At 42.4% G+C, this 23,019-nt stretch overlaps 1 protein-coding gene across 4 annotated transcripts in view; it reads right to left on the minus strand.

Annotated features, from left to right (window-relative positions):
- ADGRG6 (adhesion G protein-coupled receptor G6) overlaps positions 1-23,019 on the minus strand; it is a 204,163-nt gene that overhangs the window by 130,226 nt on the left and 50,918 nt on the right. For all 4 annotated transcript variants that reach the window (XM_019527071.1, XM_019527073.1, XM_019527070.1 and 1 more), the window contains exon 3: positions 3,855-4,196. In XM_019527071.1, the coding sequence (XP_019382616.1) occupies positions 3,855-4,196 (342 nt within the window). The remainder of the gene's footprint in view (positions 1-3,854; positions 4,197-23,019) is intronic.

Below are 23,019 nucleotides of genomic sequence, written 5' to 3' on the forward strand. Positions count from 1 at the left end.
CAAGTTGCCTGTTGATAGATGCTTGCATAGTTCCATTGAACTCAGCAGAGCTATCTGTTTACTCCATCTGAGGATTTAGTACTTTAATTCAATGCTACAAGGAGATTCTCCAAGAAGATCCAAGGAAATGTGTTCTGGACCCAAGGGCAGATTCAGGGGGAAAGGGAGGGGTGCACTGGTGCAGTCGCACTTGCCCTTTGATTCTTGCTGACCCCCAAGTTTAAAACCAGCTGCCTGGCATTGGCATCAGCATTTCTGTGAACTTCAGGCATCAGTGAGAGCATCAGTTGAATTCATGGCTCATTAAAATCTACTTATTCCTTCTCTTCATTCCTCATAACTCCTCATTCCACAGATGTTAACAATCCTTTCTCCTTTTTAATGGTCTTGATGTTTCACTAATCAAGCTGGACTTTCCTCTACAATTATGCTATTTGCTGCTTCTGGTAAAGTAGCTCCTATTTCACAACTCTGTAGGGTGTTCTTAATTCATTCCAATAAAATTATATTTGTTTTTGTTTCAATCTTAACCTATATAACACCGCCCAAGGCTCCCGTCATATTAGTAAAGCTTCCAGTTTCCTTTCGTGATGATGCACCACAGCATCCATACCCTCCTTTTCAAAATCCTAGATCCACCAATATCTGGATCTCAGTGTGAAACCACTCTTACGTAACATTTCAAACCCCACAAAAACTGTATCTTTTCACCTAAACCCTTCCCTTACTTCATTTTCTTGTTCTATCTGCATGTAGATTGGCTCATGTACTTATTATATACTAACCGGTATATTTACCCGCTAGCAAATTTTATAGCAGCATATCTAGGATAGCAAATTGTCCAGTTTTTTCAAAACCCCTTCTACTCCCAAACTTCTATTTTTCCTGTAATATCCGGTGGTTTTTCACCAAATTATTTTGGGATGGTCAGGATTTTTATGGATGATACCTTTTATTGGACCAATTGCATAATTGGAAAGAATATAAACATGGTTTTTGGTACCACTGGACCATTCCTCAGGTCTCTCCATGGAATGGTTCTCTTTTACATGAATGTTAAAAGGGTAACATTTTCGACTGAACTGCAGTTTTACAGCCTGTCAGGGCTAAACTTTGCCATGAGTTGTACTTTTGTAACACTGCTGAAATCAGGGGAATTGCACAACTTTCATGGATAGGGGAATTTATCCAGCTGTTTCAATGATTATAGTTCAATTATATTCTTGGATGAAGACAATGCTTCCTGACACTTAAGGTCAAAAATGGCTCTTAGATAAGATAGTTGCAGGTGTACAGCAATACAATTTGCTGTGGTTTAAAGTATCACAGTCTACACGTGTGACACTATTAGACTACAACAAATTAATTTTTGCCACAGCAAGATAGTACTGTCAGGGACAGTACTGTCTTACTGCAGCAAAAATTACTGCACCTAAATACACATGTAAATGCTGAACCTGGGTGTACATTGCATTCAGTAAGCCCAGGCAGCAGAGAGCCAGACCCCTGCCTGCCTTCTAGACACAGGGCTCTGCATATTGGGGCACACTTGTGCCCCAACCAGCCTCTCCAATGACCAACACTGCCTCCCACAGACTCAGGCTGGCCCTCCAGGCCCCTGCCAGCCCAGGGCTTCTCCTCTCCAGCTCAAACTGCTGCAGTCCTGGGTGCAGCATCTGCATGTGTATCCTGGTCCACAGCAGTTTGAGCATCTACACATGCCATTAAAGCACCATAAAATCTCTGACACAAACTGTGCCAGGGTTTATCACGTTGTCTTAATGGTATGTGTAGATGCACCTGCTGAGTAATATTTTACGCCACAGGTAATCTCATTCACATGAGAATATTGTACAGAAATATTTGTGGGAGAGAATGTTTAGAATAAAGTATCTATTAGTGGAGTAGAATGGGAGGATCCCTAGCAAACTTGAAAAATAGTAGTGTAAATGCATCACTTTGCACATCTGTTTACACTGCTTTTTCTTTTATTATCCAGATTATATTCTGCTTGCTCTGAGCACAGCAGAAACTGCTTTTGTCACCCAGAGTAACCTCTTAGATGCTTCTAATGAACCTTAGTAACATTTCTAACTTTCTAACTATAGTGTTACATTTTTTTCATTTCAGGATTGTAAACAGATTTAGCTTGTGGAACAGGCTTTAATTCTTCTGCCCTCTGATTTTAAGAATTCACTTATTTATCTTGTAAAGTCAAAGTGTAGTTGAGTGTGAAAGAGGCTGTAAGTCTGACAGGGTGAATATCATCTTATTCTTCTGGGTCTGTACAGTACTTAGCACAATGAATCCCTTCCCTATTACCAGGGCTCCAAAGTACTACCTCAATCCAAATAAAGATTAATACCAATACTCAGGAAGTTTCAAAGGAAATGACTGTGGTATAACTTAAAGAACAACTTCCCCATCTGCTCCCTCTCCATAAATGCTAAACCCAGAAACGAGGTAGTGAAACTGTCTTGGAGATCAGGCCCTGCTGCCACTCATGCTACCTCCAGCACGTTTGTGGGGGGAAGAGAAATAGGCAACTTCAGGGTAGTTTCACTACCTCACTTCTGGGTTGGTACAGGGCTGGGTGGGAGAAGTTTGACATGGCATACTTCTCAGCAGTGCTCTCAGAAGCACTGTAGAATCAATGCAGACATCCCCTGTTCCTTCAAAAAAAGGAGGCGGTGGCTTTCTGGGAATAAGCAAGATGAAGAAATAGTTCATTTGTATAAAATTTAATCTAGGGAAGCTATTCTACCATTCAGAGAAAACAAGGTCTGGGACTGCTACTCATTCTATTCTATTTCAAATGAATACTTATACTGCACTCATCACTGCAGTATCTGAATGTTTCCAGTGGCGCATTAAGTAATGTGTCTAACATCTGTCATGTGCTGCTTGTTCTCTAGCCCTCTCCCTTGAGGGAGAAATGTGTACAGCAGAATGTCTTGTTTTGGTGATTATATTTTTGAATGATCTATGTTGTCACATATGTATGTTAGAGGAAACAAGATCAAAGAAACACACATTGCATTTGGAGCTGGAGGTGCTGAGGTTTGTGATGTCCCTTAGTTAGCTGGGGTGGGAGGTGGGAAAGTGTTATTCAGCAGTCTTGAACCAGCCCCTGAGAAAGTTCTGTCTCCTGCACAGACCTGCTTTACCTTTGCTGTGGAGAGCTCTGATGTGCCAGAGGGTAGACCTATACCTGGATGTGTTGAATTCCCTCTGCTGCTGACCTCAGAACTGGGAATCAGATTATAATGTCCTGCTCTTTATGCAGGTTTATAGTGTTAAAGGTGAGTGTCACTTTCATACCCTGTGGCAGTGGTGACATGTAGGGGTGCATGTGCACCCCCTGAGAGCTCTGGTGCACCCCCTGACAGGCCGTGCTCCTCTCTTAAGCAATGGGCTGGGGGGGCAGGCGGGAGCACTGCAGCCACTTCTGGGAGCACTGTGGCCACTTCCTGGTCGTGAGATTGGCTGCGGGGGGGCCCACTTCCCCCAGTCACCTACTGTGACTGGTCACTAGGCAGGGCATGACCCCCCCCGACTAAGGTGGCACCAGTTGGCCATGCCCTGTAGTATGCATATGAGCCTAAAACATGTTAAATTGTTTTCCAGTGTCCTTAGTAAGCTATATGGAAGGAGAAAACCACATCCTATATCTTCATTCACACAAAAATTACATGATTAAAAAGCATGAAGAGTACAATTTATTGATATAGTCTGACCTGTGAATATGCTGGAAGCCAGGGGCTTCAGATTCACACATGGAATATTCACCTTCGCACATTCAACAAGCTTGCTTGCTAGATAATACAAGAATGAAGTGTTTTAAGTTTACCTACCTCGGGTATAGCTTGCATTGAAGCCTCTCTTTTGGATACTAAAGTCACTTGTAAAAGACACAATCATTTCATTTCCAGTCGAGTTAAAGGACAATCCTTTGGCAGTGACACCACAAAATTTAACCTCGTGTCCTCCAGTGTCCAATGTCAGTGAATCATAAATGCAGTTTGGAGCTTCTTCAATGTCAAAGTCAATAAATGTTATCTGAATGATGTATCCCCGAGGAGCTTGGATGGTCCACTTGCACGTTTGGGTGTTGGGGTAATCACTGGGAAAGCATGGAGAGCTGAACATTCCAGTGGGATTGGTCAGTGCTACCCTACAGTCGTAACATCCAAGAACTAGGAGGTCAGAAGGAAGAAAAAGAGGGTTGGAGAGAGAGGGAAGAAAAATGTTATTCCATGAAATTGAACATTACTTTGATCAAAAAGACAATTAAAATATATATAAAAAAAGGAGGATGAAGGAAAAGGTGGGAAGAAAATACAGTCTATCTTTTAAAGGACATGTGTCCATTGGAGGACATGGCTACATGGCTTAATCCACAGCAAATATACAGTACAGTATTTCTGTTATGATGACCTGATATATTAACACTGATGAAGTAGGAGCAACTCTTTCTCACTCTCAAATAAGTATGCATTCTTTAACTGGAACTTTGACAAAGTTGAGAGTAGCCTTTTTTATTATTGTTATTACTTGACTGCTAGTGAATATACAAGCTACTGCATGCCTCTTACCAGGGTATTGTTTTCAATGGTATGTCACTGGAATGCTACAGTACAACAGAGGGACTAAAAGGTCATCAGAGAAGTAGCAAACATTCTGTAGGTTTCTTAAAGGCCAGTCATAAAATGATCAACAAATTAACCTACAATTCTCTCCCTGCCCCCCATATCAAAAGGGCAATAATGTGGTTGCTGACTTATATCAGTAGCAAATTATTGCACCCTTCTCATGCTTACTCCATTCTGCTGACTGACATTATAAATATACTTACATACATTAGGAAGAAGTTGAGAGTGGGAACCATGGCTCATCCCATTCCCCAACACTTCCTTCCGTGTACTCAGACCTTATATCTCTTTATACTCTATGTCCCTGTGTGGACCTGCAGACCAAGGGATGATCTAGCTGAGGAGTAGGCAATCCCTGGCGTGAGTGCCAGAGTGTGGCACTCAGAGGCATTTTGCTTGGCATGCATGCCTCTGGGTGGATGGTGGGGAGGGGGTCAGGGCTACATGGCAACAACAAGGATTGGGTCCCTTGTGGCTCCTCTGCCATCTGCCCCTGGCATGCCAACATCTTAGAAGTTGAAGTTGCAGGTGTTTTTGGCACTCTGCCCAAAAATGTTGCTGACCCCTGATCTAGCCCTTGGTGTTTCTTATAAAACACCTGGGTACGCCTAGATAAAAGGTATGTACTATGACTATTTCTCTTGCCAGTGAAATCTAGAATATATTGCAACTATCTGTTACCACAATGCCACTGAGCAATTCAGGCAAGAACTTAAAAGGGGCCACATTTTGCCACCCAGACTCATGCTGTGCTCCTTACTCTGCAAACACCTCCCCCAGTTTCACTTAAATGTTCTCCAGGAGGACGGTACTACACGTTGTTAGAAAGGATGAAAGAATTTGAACATGTATTATAGCACAGAAACACAGGCTTGGAAGGCTGAGGCTCAGCTGGTCCAACCCTCTGCATGAATGCAATAATACTATTCCTAAATTATCCCTGTCTGATGCTTATCCAACCTCCTCTTGAAAATCTTCAATGAATGAGATGCCACAACATTTTCGAGAAGTTCATTCCATTACAATACTGTTCTGGCACTAAAAAATCTACCTTGCTGGTACAGCCATCATTTTGTATCCTGCCCTCTGCAGTAAAGGAAAACAATTGTTATTCCTCTTCTTTATGGCAGCCTTTAAATATTTGAAAACTGTTATCATGCCCCACTTAGTCTCCTTTTCTCCAGGCTTTTCTCTCAACATTTCCTTGCACAGCTCCCCTTCCAGCCCCTTATAATTTTTGTTACCTGTCTCTGGACCCTCTTCAACTTCTCCACATACTTCTTAAAATGTGGAGCCTAGAACTACACACAATACTCTAAATGAGGCCTAACCAGCACTGAATAAAGTGTACTATCATCTACCATGTCCAACGACTAAGACTTGCATTAATGAAGCTCCAAATTATGTTTCTTTTTTTTGCAACTGCATCTGAGTTGCAAAAAACAACTGTAACTGTATCATGGCTGAGTTAAGCAACACAAATTGAAAAATGACCACTAAAAAAGTCAAACTATCCTATATGTTATGCAACCTGAAATGTAAATAAAGCAATAACTGAGTTGTTCCAAAACAATAAGAATGTATTCAGCAGTGGGCACATCTACATGAGACACTACTGTGTAGTAGTTACTGGACATTTATTTAGTACTTGCATTAGCAAGTGTAGTATTTAGTAGCAAGTACTAAATAAATGTGCAGTAACTGCAGTTATTGAGCAGTAGTGCCGGCAAGCATTTTTTAGGTGATGCTACCATGCAGTAGCGTATTAGCGCTGTCCGTGCTATGATGAACTACTTGCGCAGTATTTTTCAGCTACTGCACAGTCAGCGTCTTGTGTAGATGCTCCCAGTCTCTACTAGATTTAACACAAACATTTCAATGCAATAATAATAATAATAAAATAACATCACTTTGAATTTCAGTGGTTTATTAGGAGAAGCAGAAAGGTAACTTCCTTTGCTTTCATAGGAAGAAGTGCCCTCTTTTGATAGTGCTACATGACTTGCAGGCATTGCTCCAGTTTTTACTGACTAGAAAGACTCAAGAGTAAACTGGGATCCAACAGGGAAGCTTAGGAAAAAAGAAAAACTAAAGCACTAAAAAACTGAGTCCTACCACTATAATACAAGCTATAGGTACTACAGGATGGACATCAGCAATGTATATAGACATTTTAGACAACTGTAACAATAGTATTTTTACTATTAATTATATCAAAGGGAACCTAGAAGCTTCCGCCATGGACCAGGATGACATTTTGCTAAATACTATATAAACACAGAACAAAAGGATGATCTTTATCTCCAAGAGCGTTTAGAATATTTCTAAGCAAACAATATCTAGATATGTTACAGGAAATCAAGATTCTCAATTGCCTAGCAAGTATCTTTGTCATTTAAAAAAATGGAATCTGTATTTGCTCTCTGCTCTTGTAATTGTCAGGAGTGGAATAAAAGTTGTCTTGACACGTTGAATTCCTCAGTGTTTCCAGTCCTCTTCAGGACCTCAAAGTGACAATGGAACTGTGTCAGATTTTGACTGAAGTACAATCAAGTGAGGTCTTTACAAGTGAGCTCTGTCTTTAGGAAGAAGGAATAAGTGAGGAAAACTAAATTTGGAGACATTCTAAGATTGTGCTAACTTCTCTCTACACAGTGCTAATCAGGAGGGAAAATATTAACAGCTGCAGGTGTGTCCAATGTTTTCTCACTCAGGAAAGGGATTAGGAAGAATTACCAGCAAATGATTGGAAAAATATGAGTAAAGAATAAGAGTCCTAATTTTAGATACCTGAGGTCACTAAGATCCTTGGGTTAGCTTTTATTTTTTCACATATAAGAAAAAACTAAAATCTAAAAATCCTAACTGGAAAGGAGACTAACAAAACTATGGACCCATTTTCCAAACTAACCAGCAAGAGCTGGCCATACCGGAAGACTATTCGCCTTGAAAAGCCAAGGAGGCATTCTGTACAATGCTCCCTGAAGCTCCCACTGGGACAGTGGGACTCATAGCCTCAATGTATGGTTGTGCCTTCAGGAGCTAAATATTTATTATTATAATAGACAATTCCTGCATGAGGTGAAGGAGTTGTTGGTCCTGAGGTGGGGAGTGTCATGGTAAAAATAACCTAGTCAGGGTAGTGGAGGAGGTAGAAAGAGGGAAGTCAAGGGGCTGGAGCAAATAGCTGGACTTTCCCAACCCCTGTGCTGAGCTCCAGATGTGAACTGAATTAGATCAGGCAGGACTTTTTTGCCCTATCTAACCTCCACGAATGTCTGTACTGATTGGCACTTAGATTGACCTAACCCTAACATCTGCATGTACCCTGAGCATATAGTCATTAACTGAGTCTGACAGTAGCACTATAAACATAACATTGCTGGCTTCTAGATATAATTTGTTTTACATAATAGGAAGCAGGAAAAAAAAAGGAAAAAGAAAATGATCTTTTTTGTTGGGTAGAAAACCTGTGATCTAAAAGTCAAATTAATGTATCACAAAGTAAAAATATCAGCAGTGAAAATGGTGTGGATGATGTATCTGCTAGCATAGAATTCACCTTGTGCTATCTGTCTAACTGCATGTGTGAGGTAAGGAACTTTTTGTGGTCTCTAGGCACCACAGAAAAATAAATGTCAGAGTAAATTAAGTATTTCTGTTTACTCTGTTTCCCCACAAGTAGGAGAGTGTGAATTCTAATGTTTATTTTTTACCATAATTACTGTTTCACTGGGATTAAGAGTTTCCCAAAACTGCATTGGTTAGCAAGAACGAATACAGAAAAAAAATTCTGATAGGAAAATAAGGAATCTAAATGAATACAACACTTGGATCCATTGAGTGGGAGAGTTTACTTTTTTGAAGTAGGAAGATTCCATTATGGCATGAATACTTTTCTTACTATAACTGCATTTTAAGAGACAAATATCCTGTTTTCATGCATATGTCTACAGTAGTAAGTGCAGAGGAAAACAAAACTAACAAACAAATACTATAAATAAACAACATTGGTTTTGAATGGAACTTTTTACAAAGCTTCCCAGGAGACATTTATTGGTTTATAAATACCACCTAGTTCACTCATTAAAGAGCAGAATTATTATGGCAACTTTAGGCTGTCAGCCAGATCTAAGAGAGAATTTGTAATCCCACTGGCCCAGAGCAGCTTTGACCCATGATACCAAAAACTTGCTACAATGCACGGAGCAAGCATTTTGTAAGTCAATCTAAAATATTTAATAACCGAATGGAACCAAAAACAAAGCCATGATATTCATGGGCAGAAATGCTAAGAGCACAGAGTTCAAATTTTAAAAGTACCTTGTTTTCTCTCTGAACCTCTTGATAATCTAGGCTGATTATGTTATATCAAATATACATTACATAAAAAGCTACCCTGTAATTCAAACTGTTAAAAAAGTAGGTGCCAAAGGTAGCTTGTGTAATTTTAATTTTTCACCTTTATGACTACACAAAGTGGCTAAATTATAATTACATGATCACTTTTCCCCCCTCCACAGGACCCCAGTCTCATTCAGTGAATGATAGTTAGCAAAAAGACTCAAATCCATGTTTTAGGCAAGCACACAATAAGGAAAAGAATTACCTCAAATAGCTAAAGTCTGGTAAGGTTATATAAGTAACAGAAAATAGGCTTTTATACCGAGAAAACAGGCTTTTATTCAGTGTACTATCTGGTACTTAAACAACAGGTGTTATTGCCATCATCATCTATAGTTCATATTTTATGGGTGTGTCTACACATTGCCGTATGACAATGTTGCTACGGTGCTGTGCTTTAGTATTTCCTTGTAGAAGTACTAAAGCATAGAGCAGTTATGGGCGGTTACTGCACCGCGCATACGGAGCACGGTTAGATTTCACTGTTATGTTGCCATAGCAGTGAGCTATACCAGGGGAGCATGCTGCTGATCATGTGTAGATCCACACAGTTGCTATGTTGTCGTAGCACGCCACATGGCGATTTAGCGTGTCACTACATCATTGTAGGGTGACATGTAGACGTGACCTATTAGGCTTATTTTAAGCTAACTTGCATGTTTATACAAGGATTTACACCTGTGTGCATTGGTTGTAAAATACTATTGTTCTGATAGGGCACATCTACACAAGATGCTTAATGGCGAATTACCATAGTTTACTATGAAGTAAGCATGTGGATCTACACGTGCACATGCTTACTTCACTGTAAACCTCCCTAATCCGGAGTAAATTTGCTACCTATAAATGCAAGTAGCAAATTTACTTGGCATTAGTAATGGCACTGTAGTACTTGTGTAGATGCCTACGCGGGAACCAAATCTGCTTCCGCACAGCTGTCTACAAGGGGGTGGGAGACAGCTCCCTGCCCCTGGGAGCTGCCTGCTGCCAGGGCAGGCTCTGCCGCAGGAGCCCAGGTGGGGACTATGTGCCCTGTCGAAGTAGCAGGGAGCTTCAAGCCCTCTGCTTCCAGATCGTGATCATGGAGCAGGGAGCGATGGCTGGAAGACTCTTACCTCCCAACAGTGGCTCTGCACACCCATGGGGCTCAGGTTGGGAGATAAGCGTCTATCAGCCTGAGCCTTGCAACCCCTAGGGAGCTGTCACTGGGAGCTCCCTGCAGGCAGGGGCTGGGGAGTTTGTTCGCCACCCAGCTCCATGAGCCTGAAGCTGGAGGGCAACAGGCTGGGGAGCTTGTTTCCCCTCCAGCTTTGTGCTCATGAAGCTCCCCAACCTGTTCTGCCCCAGCTCTGCACTCATGGAGCTGGGTGGGACACAAGCTCCCCAGCCCCCACTCCATGATCGCAGCTGCAATTGCAGAGCAGGGGCTGGGAACTTCCTTCATGGGGACAGTTCTCCACCCTGCCCAGAGCTGGCTGGGACCTGCCCCTGATCAAGACAGTTCCCAGACAGCCCTAGGCTGCACAGGGAAGCATGTGCAGCCTGGAGGTGGCTAAAGACTGTCCTGTTTCAGGCAGTCCCCAGCCAGCTCTGGGGTGCACATGCAGACTTCACCACACTACCCAGGGCTGGTTTGGAACTGTCATAGTCAAGGGCAGGTCCCAGCCTCGTGCCCCGATCAGGTAATTGAGGCACAGGGCTTAGAAAGAGCTTCAGGGATGGGGCAGGTCCCAGTTGGGGGTGGGAGGGCAGCTAGCAATGATCTAGCTGCTAGCAAACGCTTATAAAAATACTTATTGCCGAGAGTATCTAGGTCAATTTAATATAGCAGAAGGAGAATAAATTTTCTCTGGTATAAAATGCCTCTCTCTATCACTTTCACCTTTTAGAAACAGAAGCCATAAGATAACAGATCTAAAGAGGTAGAGTAAAGCAACAGGTCAAATGTATTTATGATTCCAGAGTGGTGGGTGAATAAGGACAGTGACTGACACACCTGCAGACAAGCAGGAGAAAGAGCCAAACCACCATGATGTGGGTGGTCTGGAAATTCTATAGAACAAACAAAACACTGTTTTTGGTTTTTTTCAATGAGCTATAAACCCTAAACACAGAACCATCATAGTATGTCAGATGTTTGCACAGTGAAAAATTCCACCCGTATTTGGACTTTTTCTCTCTCAAAAATCATTTCAGAGGTAAAGGGAGTGAGTGTGAGAGAGACTGGCCTTTACACTCTGCCCCTTCTGGATACAAATGAATGCTGTGTTTACTTTGTGTCAGTGGTAAGACTTTCTCCCACTCATTAACAAACATTTCATAAGGCACTTCTTGAGGTCTTAGTACTCTTTATTTAAAAACATATTTTCAAGTCCATCCAGCCCACTTTTTCTGAGAGTTTAGTGGAGCTATGTGTGAGTGGGTACAGCAAGGTTTTTTTTAACCTATTTGTAGAGACTTTGTTTTCCTCTGAAAAATCATTAAATGGCACCCTGTGCAAGCACTTACCAGGGACATTACATATAATTGATACATTTAATGCTAGTGGAAGGTTTTTGGTCCTTCCCCCACCCCAGTTAAAGATATACTGATAACCTTATAGAATCATAGAAAATTAGGGTTGGAAGGGACCTCAGTAAGTCATCTAGTCCAACCCTCTGTCAAAGCAGGACCAGCCCTACCTAGATCATCCCAGCCAAGGCTTTGTCCTGCTTGGTCTTGAAAAAACTCCAAGGATACAGATTCCACAGCCTCTCTATCTAGGTACCCTGTTCCAGTGTCTACTACCCTTCTTGTGATAAAGTATTTTCTTATATCCAAACTAAACTGCCCTTGCTGCAACTTGAGATCATTGGTCCTTGTTCTGTCATTTGCCATCACTAAAAGCAGTCTAGCTCCATCCTCTCTGGAACTTCCCTTTAGGTAGCTGAAGGCTGCTATTAAGTCCCCTCTCAGTCTCCTCTTCTCTAGACTAAATAAACCCAGTTCCCTCAGTCTTTACTCATAAGTCATGTCCCATAGCCCCATCACCATTTTTGTTGCTCTCCACTGGACCCTCTCCAATTTGTCCACCTCCTTTCTGTAGTGGGGGGCCCAAAACTGAACACAGTACTCCAGATGTGGCCTCACCAGTACTGAATAGAGGGGAATATTCACTTCTGATCAGCTGGCAACACTCCTACCAATGTAGCCCAGTATGCTGTTAGCCTTCTTGGCAACAAGAGCACACTGTTGGCTTATATTCAGCTTACGGTCCACTGTAAACCCCAAGTCCTTTTCTGCAGAGCTGCTGCCCAGCCAATCAGCCCCCAGCCTGTACTGGTGCATGGGATTGTTGTGTCCTAAGTGCAGGATTTTGCACTTGTTCTTGTTGAACCTCATGGCATTTCTTTTGGCCCAATTACCCAATTTGTCTAGGTCACTCTGAATCCTAGCTCTACCCTCCAGCATATTTACTACTCCCCCTGGCTTGGTGTCATCTACAAACTAACTGAGGGTCCACTCTATGCCACCTTCCAGGTCACTGATGAAGACATTGAACAAAATCAGTCCCAGGACCAACCCCTGGGGAACTCCACTTGATACCAGCTGCCAACTAGACCTTGAGCCATTAACTACTACACTCTGAGCCTGATGCTTCAGCCAGTTTTCTGTCCACCTGACAGTCCATTCATCCAACCCATACTTCCTTAGCTTGCCTGCAAAAATGATGTGAGAGACCATATCAAAAGCTTGCTAAAATCAAGGTATATTACGTACTTAGGCTCCCATATTTATTTTTCCTAATCCCGAGGAAGGTTTTCTGCATACAGTAGGGGAGAAAAATAATAATTTCTAAAATAAAATAGGAAAAATGACATGGGAACACGAGGTGGTGGGATTTACAGTGGGCTCCATTGTTACTGCCTGTAAGCATGGTTACCAAATATGATCATGCTTATGTATACCCATACACAAGTAATGAAGCAAGATCTTTGTGCCTGAACTGAAACAACAAAGCTAAGCTATGGAAAAATTAGTAGTAAGACATCTAGTAGCATATACATATTACATATGGCATTAATATGCTGATTGGGATCATCATTACGGTTGGGATGATGCCACTTTCAGGCTCATCTCTTTTATCTGTAATCATTTTGTCTGACCATGAAGGAAATAAATGGCAACTTAAAAATTGTGTACATGAATATACACATAGACACACACACTCCATATATAAATAGGCATCCAAACATTACATATGAGATGTCAGTAACCACGGACAAACTATGTAGCCACAGAATAAAACTATTTAATGTGAACCTTTGTACACTTGGCCTACTCTCTTGAACAGTTGTTGATTCCCTTCTTTCCTGTTCTTCTCACACTAGAGGGCATGTTCAAGCACTCCCACTCTGCTGATTGATTTCATATGTTTTTCTAAAATCAATCTGCCACAGAAATATTTCCCCCACCTGTGATTTTTTTCCCAAATTACCTTTGCCCAAAGCCCAGGAAAGACAAGGGTCATTTCTAATCCAGCAATGAATTTTATAAAAATGGAATAAAGCTAAAATCTATTATCCCATATTCTTCCAGGCTAGAAATAGTTTATTCCTCTAAAGAGGGCTCCGTGGTCCCTTTCCAGTGGTCTTCTAGCCTTCACTTCCAAGTCTGTAGGGCCATAGATAGCAGATTTTAAAACTGAAGACTTTCTGGGTAAAGAAAGGTCTTTTGTGTTATTTTTAGAGGTTTTATAGCTCCTGAGACTTTAACAGCTGGACTGATAACTACGAAAGCATCTGGCTTTGAAGCATAGTGAATAAAAACATAATCCAAATATGATTTTTAAAAATATTCTAAAACATTCCAGTTTTCCCCTCTCAAACGTAAGTGGCATCTACTTACCTCATGGTGGTATACACATAGCACTTTAAGGTGGCAAAGGGGGCTAATGAGAGACTCACCTGATCAGAAGAGGGCTCAGGCTGGAACTACATAAGCCCAGAGCCTGCACTGGTCAGGGAGCTCCTGGCTGCAGGGCAGCAGGGCTCCTGAAGAGACCGCGATTTAGCTAAACAGCTCTGCAGGCCTGGGAACAGAGGTAAGTTCCCTGGGTAGAGAAAGACTGGCTTTTACATGCAAGTGGCCTTTGTTTTATGTTAAACTCCTAGAAGATTTGAGGTCCCTGTCAGAGGGCTGCAATGCTTCTTGTTTATTTAAGTTGTATTAGTAGTTTAACCTTGAGCCCTGCAGTGATAGGCGCAAGGCCTACTTAAAGAACCAGTAACCCAACAGCCTGCAGACTGAGAGTGGGGCACAGTAAGGAGTCCAGGAGCCTAGGAAAAGGCTGAGACCTGGACCGGAGGGTCCATGTGCCCAGAAAAAGGATGAGCCAGGCCAGAGGGTCCATGAGCCCAGAGCTGGCTAAATGGGACAAGAGGGTCCAACGGCCCAGAGGAGGGGCTGTATGTAGGATCAGGGGTCTGAGAGCCCGGAGGAGAGAATGCATGTGGGACCAGAGGTTTGAGGGCCCAAAGGAGCCGAGTGTACAAATAATTAGCACCCAAGAGAGAGATCACCCATTTGGCTTGGGGCATGGTGTAGGAGAGGAAACAGAGCTACGCACTGAGCTCTTAAGGCTACGAATACCCAGAAGGGGCACAGACATGCACGTAGCCCTCAAAGCTACAAGGGCCCTGCAGGGACGCAGGCCATCTCAGAGTGCCCACTGAGCTCAAGGGTTGAATCAAGGTTGTTTGACATCCAGGAGAGACCCAGTGGTACTGTAAAATGGACTAAGTCTCACTCTAAGGCCCATGGGCATCCTCCCTTATTCAACCTCTAGTAAGAACAAGGCATGATGGGTAAGCAATTAAGGGAGGGCTGCAATAGGGACTGAGATGGGCAGGAGTCACCCGGCCACCAGTGGGCATCATGGCTGCCCCTGGGGCATGAACAATGCAGTGGAATAAAAGTATTACTAGCAGTCATTTGGGATAACGTGCATAAATGCTTGAGTATCATGACAACTGTAAACCGCACTTATTCCAACAAAAATGTTATATTAGCCTACTTCATTATTTATTGAACACACAAGCACATACACAGCCTAATGCATCTTCCATTACATATGTACAGTAAGGCTCTAAGCGACAAGAATCTCATACCTTTTTAGACTATTCTTGATCGAAACATTAGCAAATGTGAATTTTTTGCTTGAGCTACAAAAGAGCACTATTTTAAGCATTAAAACCTAAGGCTCAGATAAGACTCCCTTTCTGGCTCATTCTCATCACATCATCTGTATAGCCATACTACTTGTACACAGCAAAAAGTTAAAGTGTCCATATTCTGCACTGGAAATAGCACATAACCCTGATGGAGTCTTTTATACTTCAGTGAAAGACAAGATTGTGCTCTCTCACAAATTATTCTACAATTACATTTTGGCAACTGAAGTTAGGAGACAAAGGAAGTATTATGCACTGGCCAGTCATATAAGCTTGCCTCACATCTTCATTTGCTGATACAGTATGCCTTGCAGCAAGCTCTTTATTTGGTTGAACCGGTTGGTGCACCTAACAATGAAGTAGAAGACAAAGCCTTTTCACAGACTAGCATTTCTAGTAATGTATATTAGTTTGTAGTAGAAAAACTGACTTCTTACACAATATTTCTGCTCCCCGTTGCTGTGATCATTAGTGCTTACTTTATGTTGGAACATCAAGTTTCTACTAATGAGGGAGACAGATTAGACACTTCCATTCTCTTTGTGACTTCACAGCATAAGACCAGGACAATAATATTAAAAGGGAGCAAATGAAAAGGAAAGACATTTTTATATAGCTACTTTTCTGATTACAACTACACTATGATTTAGGATAATTTTGTTTGAGGCAGTATTTAAACTACATTTTCAGGACCATTAGATGTGGGCTCACCATGTTCTGTCTCCTGACAACAAAAGGCTAATCACAATTGTAACTCTGATCTGGGGAACTGAGGGAACTAGCTACAACAGAAAAAAATACGTTCAAAGCCAGGGTGGGGGCCCTTGCACTGCCTGTTTCCCCTTGGTTGTTTGGTTTTGTGCCAATGAAAATGGAAGTGGAAACAAACACATTGACTGGGTAAATCTGCAGTGACCCATTTGAACAGAGTTCACACTGTAGACAAAGTTATGGATTTCCCCCAGAGGGAGGGGGTAATGTGAAAATCCTGTGTCCCACCCATTGTAACTTAAGCATATTTTCATTGGCATCCCTGTGACAATCTTACATAAATAACAAAATTGACTAACGAGCTTTGGCTTTAGTTACGCTTCTACAGAGTAAAAAAAAGTTTGGATTATTAGTGGGGTTCTGAAAATCTTGACCGTTTGCTATCTTAGAACTCCTACTGTAAAAGTTGTTACCAGTTAAGTATGTGGTATAATATACGGTAAACACATGGGTCAATCTATACGTGCCCTGACAAAGTAAATGATTGTGGGGATGGGGAGGGTTGAATGGGAAAGAGGAAATTTTTGTGGGGTTTTGATATGTTATATAAAATTGATTTCAAATATGATGCTCACATAAATTTTTTGCCAATAGTATATGAAGAACTGGTTGATCACATGGGTGCTGACTCTCCTGTTGTAGAATCTATGCATCAAAACTGCTCCATGAAACAGATTTCACCTGGTATAAAACAACGTAGCTCCATCAACTTTAATGAAACTGTGTCTGAAGATCTGGCTAATTGAACATTTACTAATATTAAATATCACACACAAGGAGTTGCTGTGCTTGTCACAGGGAAATTATTCAGTCCCAAGAGCCAGAGATGGGGAGTCCACAATACAATCTGCCTGCTAAGGTGTTGTTCATAGATTTCATAGACATTCGGGCTGGAAGGGACCCTGAAGGATCATCAAGTCCAGCCCCCAACTCGAGAGCTTTCATTGCTTGCAACTTAGCACACAGACAGCTGGTGCATAGACTTTCTATCTAATAAGAAAACATGGCTTTGCTGAAGAATGGTTATATAATGTATATATGCAGTTATATTTGCTTTATGACTGCAAGGGGGACAAGCAAAAATCAAATAATTGTTGAAACTAGGAATGGGACTGGAAAGAAATGCATTTGGAGTAAAAGTATACAACCTACATCTTGAAAGCACTTCTGGATTCATTACAGTGTTGCTTTAGGTCAGAGCCATTACTGTTTGTCTTTGTTTCCTGTACTTTGTAGCAGAGCATTAATTAAAAGCCCAACATGAAGCCTCTACAGCACAATAGGCCCAGAGCTGTCTTAGGACTGTTTAGTTTGACCTGTGATGCATTTAATATCTTTATTGCTCATAAGGTCAAAACTCTATTGTAGGGTTTTCTTTACAGAGCTGTAATATGGGAATGCACTTACTAGCAGCTATTGTCAGGCTTCTGAATAAGCATCATTATTTGATCTGCATGCAGTCCTTCAGAATAAAATAGACTAGGGTCCTACCAAACCACATGTTAATGATAGGGTCCTATCAAACCATATAATAGAATTCTTTGGAAATAAAGGTCCCCCTGAACAATCAATGCATTCATGTTTTATTGTTGTCTATCCTTTCATATGGAAATTACAGCACAGGAACACTGACATTTAAAAAACAAACAAACCTTGTGCTTTTCTAGGTAAATGTTTGGCCCTATAAGCAGTCCTGGAATACATATGAGAGCCAAGTCAATTTACCTGCACCCTCTACAGCAGAGATTAGGGGTGTTTCAGTTCAATTTGCTGGTGACTATCAGGGTCTAAAACCAAGCTGTAATTACATCATGCTGGAGTTTGCTATTATACCAGTGACATAGCTGAGTGACCGTTTGGACTGAAATCTGCACAGAAGCCACTCCCCCTGGAATCCCAGGTTGTTGTTTTGTTTCAAATCTGCCCTTCTATAATGCAATTTATCTTTTATATTTACTCAAATCCAAGATGACCCTGAATTTAAGACCAACCACCAATAATTAGGTGGAAAATGTATGAAGTTGTTATAATTTTCCATGTATAGAATCTAATTGTTGGAGGGTCATCTTAAATTTGTCCCCCCAGTTGTGAAGCAGGTGAGCAGGTGGCAGGGATCAGGCAGTGGTATAGGCAGTGGAGAAGGCAGGTGGAGGGGGCAGTGTGGGGAGGCAGCTGGTGGGCAAACAGTGGAGAGTTCAAGCAGCTTGACTCCTGCCCTTTGCCCCCCACCTTACCCTCTGCCACCTGTCCCCCCACCACTCAGACCCCGCTGCCTCAAGCTCCCATCTCTTCCCCACCACAGCGTCTGCTCCCCTGTCTGCCCTAATGCCCTCCCCCCACCCCACTGCTCACCTTTGCTTTGCTCCAGGGCATGGAACAGGCCCGGTATGGGGTGCAGAGGGTGAGGCAGTAGGGGCAGAGGTGGGGGAGGGAGGAGGAAGCAGCTACAGCTCTGGCCCTGATTGCAGGTTAGGGCCAGAGCCACAGCAGCTGCCTGCCCCACCATTGCCTTGTACTCAATTACAAGACGACAGGCCTTCCCCCATGTTAAATTGAAGAAAAAAACCTCGTCTTGGAATCAAGTAAATACAGTATTTATTTGTTCAGAATTTCATAGAGCTAAGGAAGTAGTCTTTCTATTACCCATTTGGTCATTCTAGTATGGCATCATAAATTGAGGCTGGTGGCAATATATTTGCCTAATCAGATCTGCAAGTGGTAAATCTAATATTTGGGATTTGCTTAAAAAATAATCTTAACGTTTACAGGATAGGTGCACCTCCTTTCACCAAACTGAGGTTCTAATCTTCATTTATTTCTTCATTTATACCCATGTGCAAATGAGGGCTGTAACTGGTTCTCTCCTGTTTATAGCACAGTAATATTATGAAGTATAGACTAATAGTTGCCAAGTATTTCACAGATCAGTTAGCGCTTCCTTCTGCTTGTGCAGTACCTTTTTTTACTATACACACATATAAGGTGTATTATTCAAAATAATTTTAAATAACTCCACTGATAGACATGGAACATCAAAAACTATCTTTTAACAACTGAGTTTCAATTGCACCTAAAATGAGACTTGGGGGGTATTAAATAACTTATCTAAAATCACTGATCCCATCACTGTGGTATCACTCATTTTTGGACTGCTTCTGCAGTTCTTCCCGTGTCATCAAAAATGGAAAGACTGTTCACACAGATTTCAAAGAACATGCATTAAATATGCATCTTCTTAAGTAGGCATACTCCTGCCATGAAACCTTGAATTTTTGTTCATCTATGTGTAAGACTTATATTTTTCCTGTTCTGGGTTGTGCGATTTATTCTTCTTTCTTTAATTCAATCCTGCAGTAGTTCTGCTCCCAGAACTCCCACTGTGGTGGTTATAGCAGTTACAATCCTGTAGTCTGTCTGCATTTGGGATCTTAAATTTTTCCATTTCCAAATCCCCCTTGGCAATGTCTCCAACAAAATATACATACCACATTTGTTCTTTTACGTGATAATTCTCTTTCTCTCAGCATTCCCTTACATTTGCTGCTTTTCATTTGCCTGCTTCTTCTAGTTACTTATTATTTTTAGCTTTTCTTAACTATTATTTCTTTTGTTTCCATTTAATTAATTTACTGTGTCTATATATTAATGTTCTGTCAGTCTTTTGTTTCAATGAGGTTTGGATTTGGGCCTTGGTCTCTTTTATACATACATAGAAGTAAAGGGTAAAGATGGAAGAAATTATTAATGCTAACACCAGTTCAGGAATTTTCAATAATAATCAAATGCTTTTTCCATTTCCGTTTTGAATGTCTCAAGAAATAGGGCTTTCTCTACTTCCCTAAGGGGGATGATTCTATGTAACTCCAACAGTTTAGGAATTTATTTCTGATTTTCAACTTCAAATATTACTTGGATTTCCTCCAACTTGTTAAAGTCCTTCAGGAATTATGGTTATATAACAGACTTCCATAACTTATTTTCTTTCAATTTTTATCTACTATCTCCCTAAGCCTATTTCTTTAGAAACAGAGGTCCTCCTGATCAATCCATTCATTAATAATTTACTGAGGTTCTGTTATCTGGAAATTAAAGTACAAAGAAAAAAGTAGAAAAAAATACCTCTTTCTCAGTTGCACAAACTGTAAGCTGTTTTCATACTGAAAGTAATAGTTTTCTGGGACTCTAAAATATCAGTTTGGGTTCCTTTTTAGTATGTCTGAGTTCCGTTTTAAAGCAAACGGAGAACTGTAAAAACAATACTGCAGGGGTTTTCCTAAACATTTCTAAATACCTATTTTAGAAGAGGATGGAAAATCAAGTGGTTAAATTTCTCACTGGAAGTCAAGAAACACTGGACTTCAGTCCAGTGGGAACATCAGCACTGCACCAGAGAAGATCCCAACCTTATATACATGAGTTCTTGCTTTGTTCTCTGCTTCTTCATATGCTTATTTTTATTCTTGTCCCAATCTGTCTTCCTTCTGTTTCCTTTTCCTCTCCAATCTCTCTGCTTTTCAACTTATTTTGAGGGCCACTACACTGCATGAAACCAGCACAGCAGGTGAAATGATCCATCCAGCTCTGCTCAGCCTAAAAATAACTGGTGAAGAAGGCTTTGGTTACCTGAGCCAGCTGATGTCCCAGAGTGAAGAAGCAACCAAGGGTCCAGAACAATAGCTGTCATGGATGACCAGCCAGCCAAGAGCTTTTGTTCTTGAGTGACCAACCATTTTGTACCCAGAGGGGGCATTTGCACTTTACTGAGTTGATTAATTAGCTTGCAGTAAAGCATCGCAGACTACATGTGTGACACTATTAGGTCAAAGTAAATTAATTCACTCCATCATAGGATAGTACTGCACAACACAGGTACTATCCTACGGCAGTTATTTACTCCACCATGGTGCAGGTGTAGACTGTCTACGGTGTGGCTGAGGCACAAGAGTGCTACAGTGCAACGGCTGCCTGCCAGCTTGCCCTCCACTATAGCACCCTCGTGCCCCAGCCAGCTCCTCTGGAACCGGGGTGGCGCAGATCCAGGCTGGCAGGCTAACCCCTTGGACTCTCTGCCAGCCAGGACAGCACCATCCTGGCTCAATATGCTGCAGTCCTGAGTGCACGTGTAAATGCAGCACCCAGGAGCAATATAAACAAACTGTGCCAGAGGTTACTGTATTGCATTAATAGCACATGTAGATGCATCCAGAGAGTATCAACAAAACCTGAATGTCCCCATGCCTTGTGCTTTATTGTTACTTGCCACTTTTTTTCTCACTTTGAGAGAATTATGAAATCTGCCTTTTTCAGATCCAGCAGTTCAAATACTCAAAATTCATCAAAATAACTATTTCTTACTTCCCTACTAAGGCCAGCCCAATAGAATAAAAGACACATATCTTTTTTCTAGAAAAAGGACAGAGTTTTTGTTAATTTTTTCTTGTAAAACCATCACATTCCAATTTCAAAATGTATTATGTTTTGTTTTCTATTCCCTTCCTCTTGTGTATCTAACCTATACATTTCCTAACTTTGGCATGAATTTTCTAATGTGCCTGGCATGGAATTTAGGAGTACCTAGTCAGTGTACTTACAACATTTAACCCCTCTTGTTAAACATTCTGCACTGACAGAGTCATGTTAACAACTTTGACTCTTTGGACTTGTTTGTTCTACCAAAATTAAAACAATAACCTCTCAAGTACTATGGTAATATGAGTCATATAAATAAATAACATGACAGTATTACTGCAAGCTTCCTATTTCAGTTCTGCATACTTGACATATTCAGATAGTTTTGATGAGCTTCTGAAACACATAGATCCTGGCCCAGAATACATACAGACTCCAAACTTCTTGTAGCTCATTCCTGAAGCAGGAATCCCCATTTCCAAAAGTGAAAAACAGCAAGTTGTGCAAGACCTAGATTAGTGGTCCCCAGCCAGTCGACTGCAATCAATTGGTTGTTCAGCGAGTCTCTTTTAGTCAATCATGGGCTGGGGGAGCTTGGCATGTGTGCACCCCTCCCCCCTAGCCCATCAGGTTAGTCTGGGGGAGGGAAGGGGGGGCAGATCAAGGCCCCCGTGGTGAGGAAGGGATGGTATGACCCAGCCAGGAACAGGGGAGGGTAAGTGGGGCCCCAGCCTGGCTGGGTGGTGGGAGGATAGGAGCCTGGGGCATCATCCAGGTGGGGGGCTCCCACCACTGTGTATTGCACCCCAGCAGAGGCCCTAGGGGTACATGCTCCCCCCACCTCCGTGTAGAGTGGAGGCAGCTGCCGCTGCACCTTCAGCCCCGCTGCACCTGGCCACATGCGGGCGTGGCTCAGCCCTGCAGCAGGACACGCATGGATTCTGGCCGCTCCCAAGCCAGCTGCAGTGGGGTTTGGGGCACAAAGCCCAGACTGAAACAGCAGCTGCCTCTGCTGTATACTGATCGGGGGGAACATGCCCCCCACAAATGCGGGGCAGCACAGGCAGTTACAGCAGTGGTGAGGGAGGGAGTGGGGCTGGAGCAGGGGCAGGCCGTGCAACTGAGGTGGGGTGGGACAGAGCTGGAAGCAGCTCATCCAGGGGGCACAGGGAGGAGGAAGGGCATGGAGGGTGCATGTCCTTCGATATGCACATAGGGTGGGGTGGGCTGCAGAGGTCGGCTGGGGCCGGGATCTTCCTGGTGGGAGGGCTGGCCCATGCTGCACTTGGGCTGGGCAGCAGTGGTGCTGGGAGTGGGGCTATGGGGGGGCTGCAGCCACACCAAAATTCGCTATAGACCCCCTGAACTCCACTCCCAGCACTGCTTTCGCCCACCCCAAGTGCAGTGCAGCCCAGACTCCATTAGGAAGAGCCAGGTGCAGCCTCCCAGCCACAGCCCACAGTGGCAGCTGCTCCACCCCATGCAAATCCCAGGCACATGGCCCCCATGCCCTTGTGGGGGTGGGGAAGGGGCAGGGGGAGGGGAAGGCTATGCCAGGCTGTTCCCAGTGT

The sequence above is a fragment of the Gavialis gangeticus genome, unplaced genomic scaffold (assembly GCF_001723915.1).
Source record: "Gavialis gangeticus isolate Ggan-Ray unplaced genomic scaffold, GavGan_comp1, whole genome shotgun sequence".
NCBI classification, from domain to species: domain Eukaryota; kingdom Metazoa; phylum Chordata; order Crocodylia; family Gavialidae; genus Gavialis; species Gavialis gangeticus.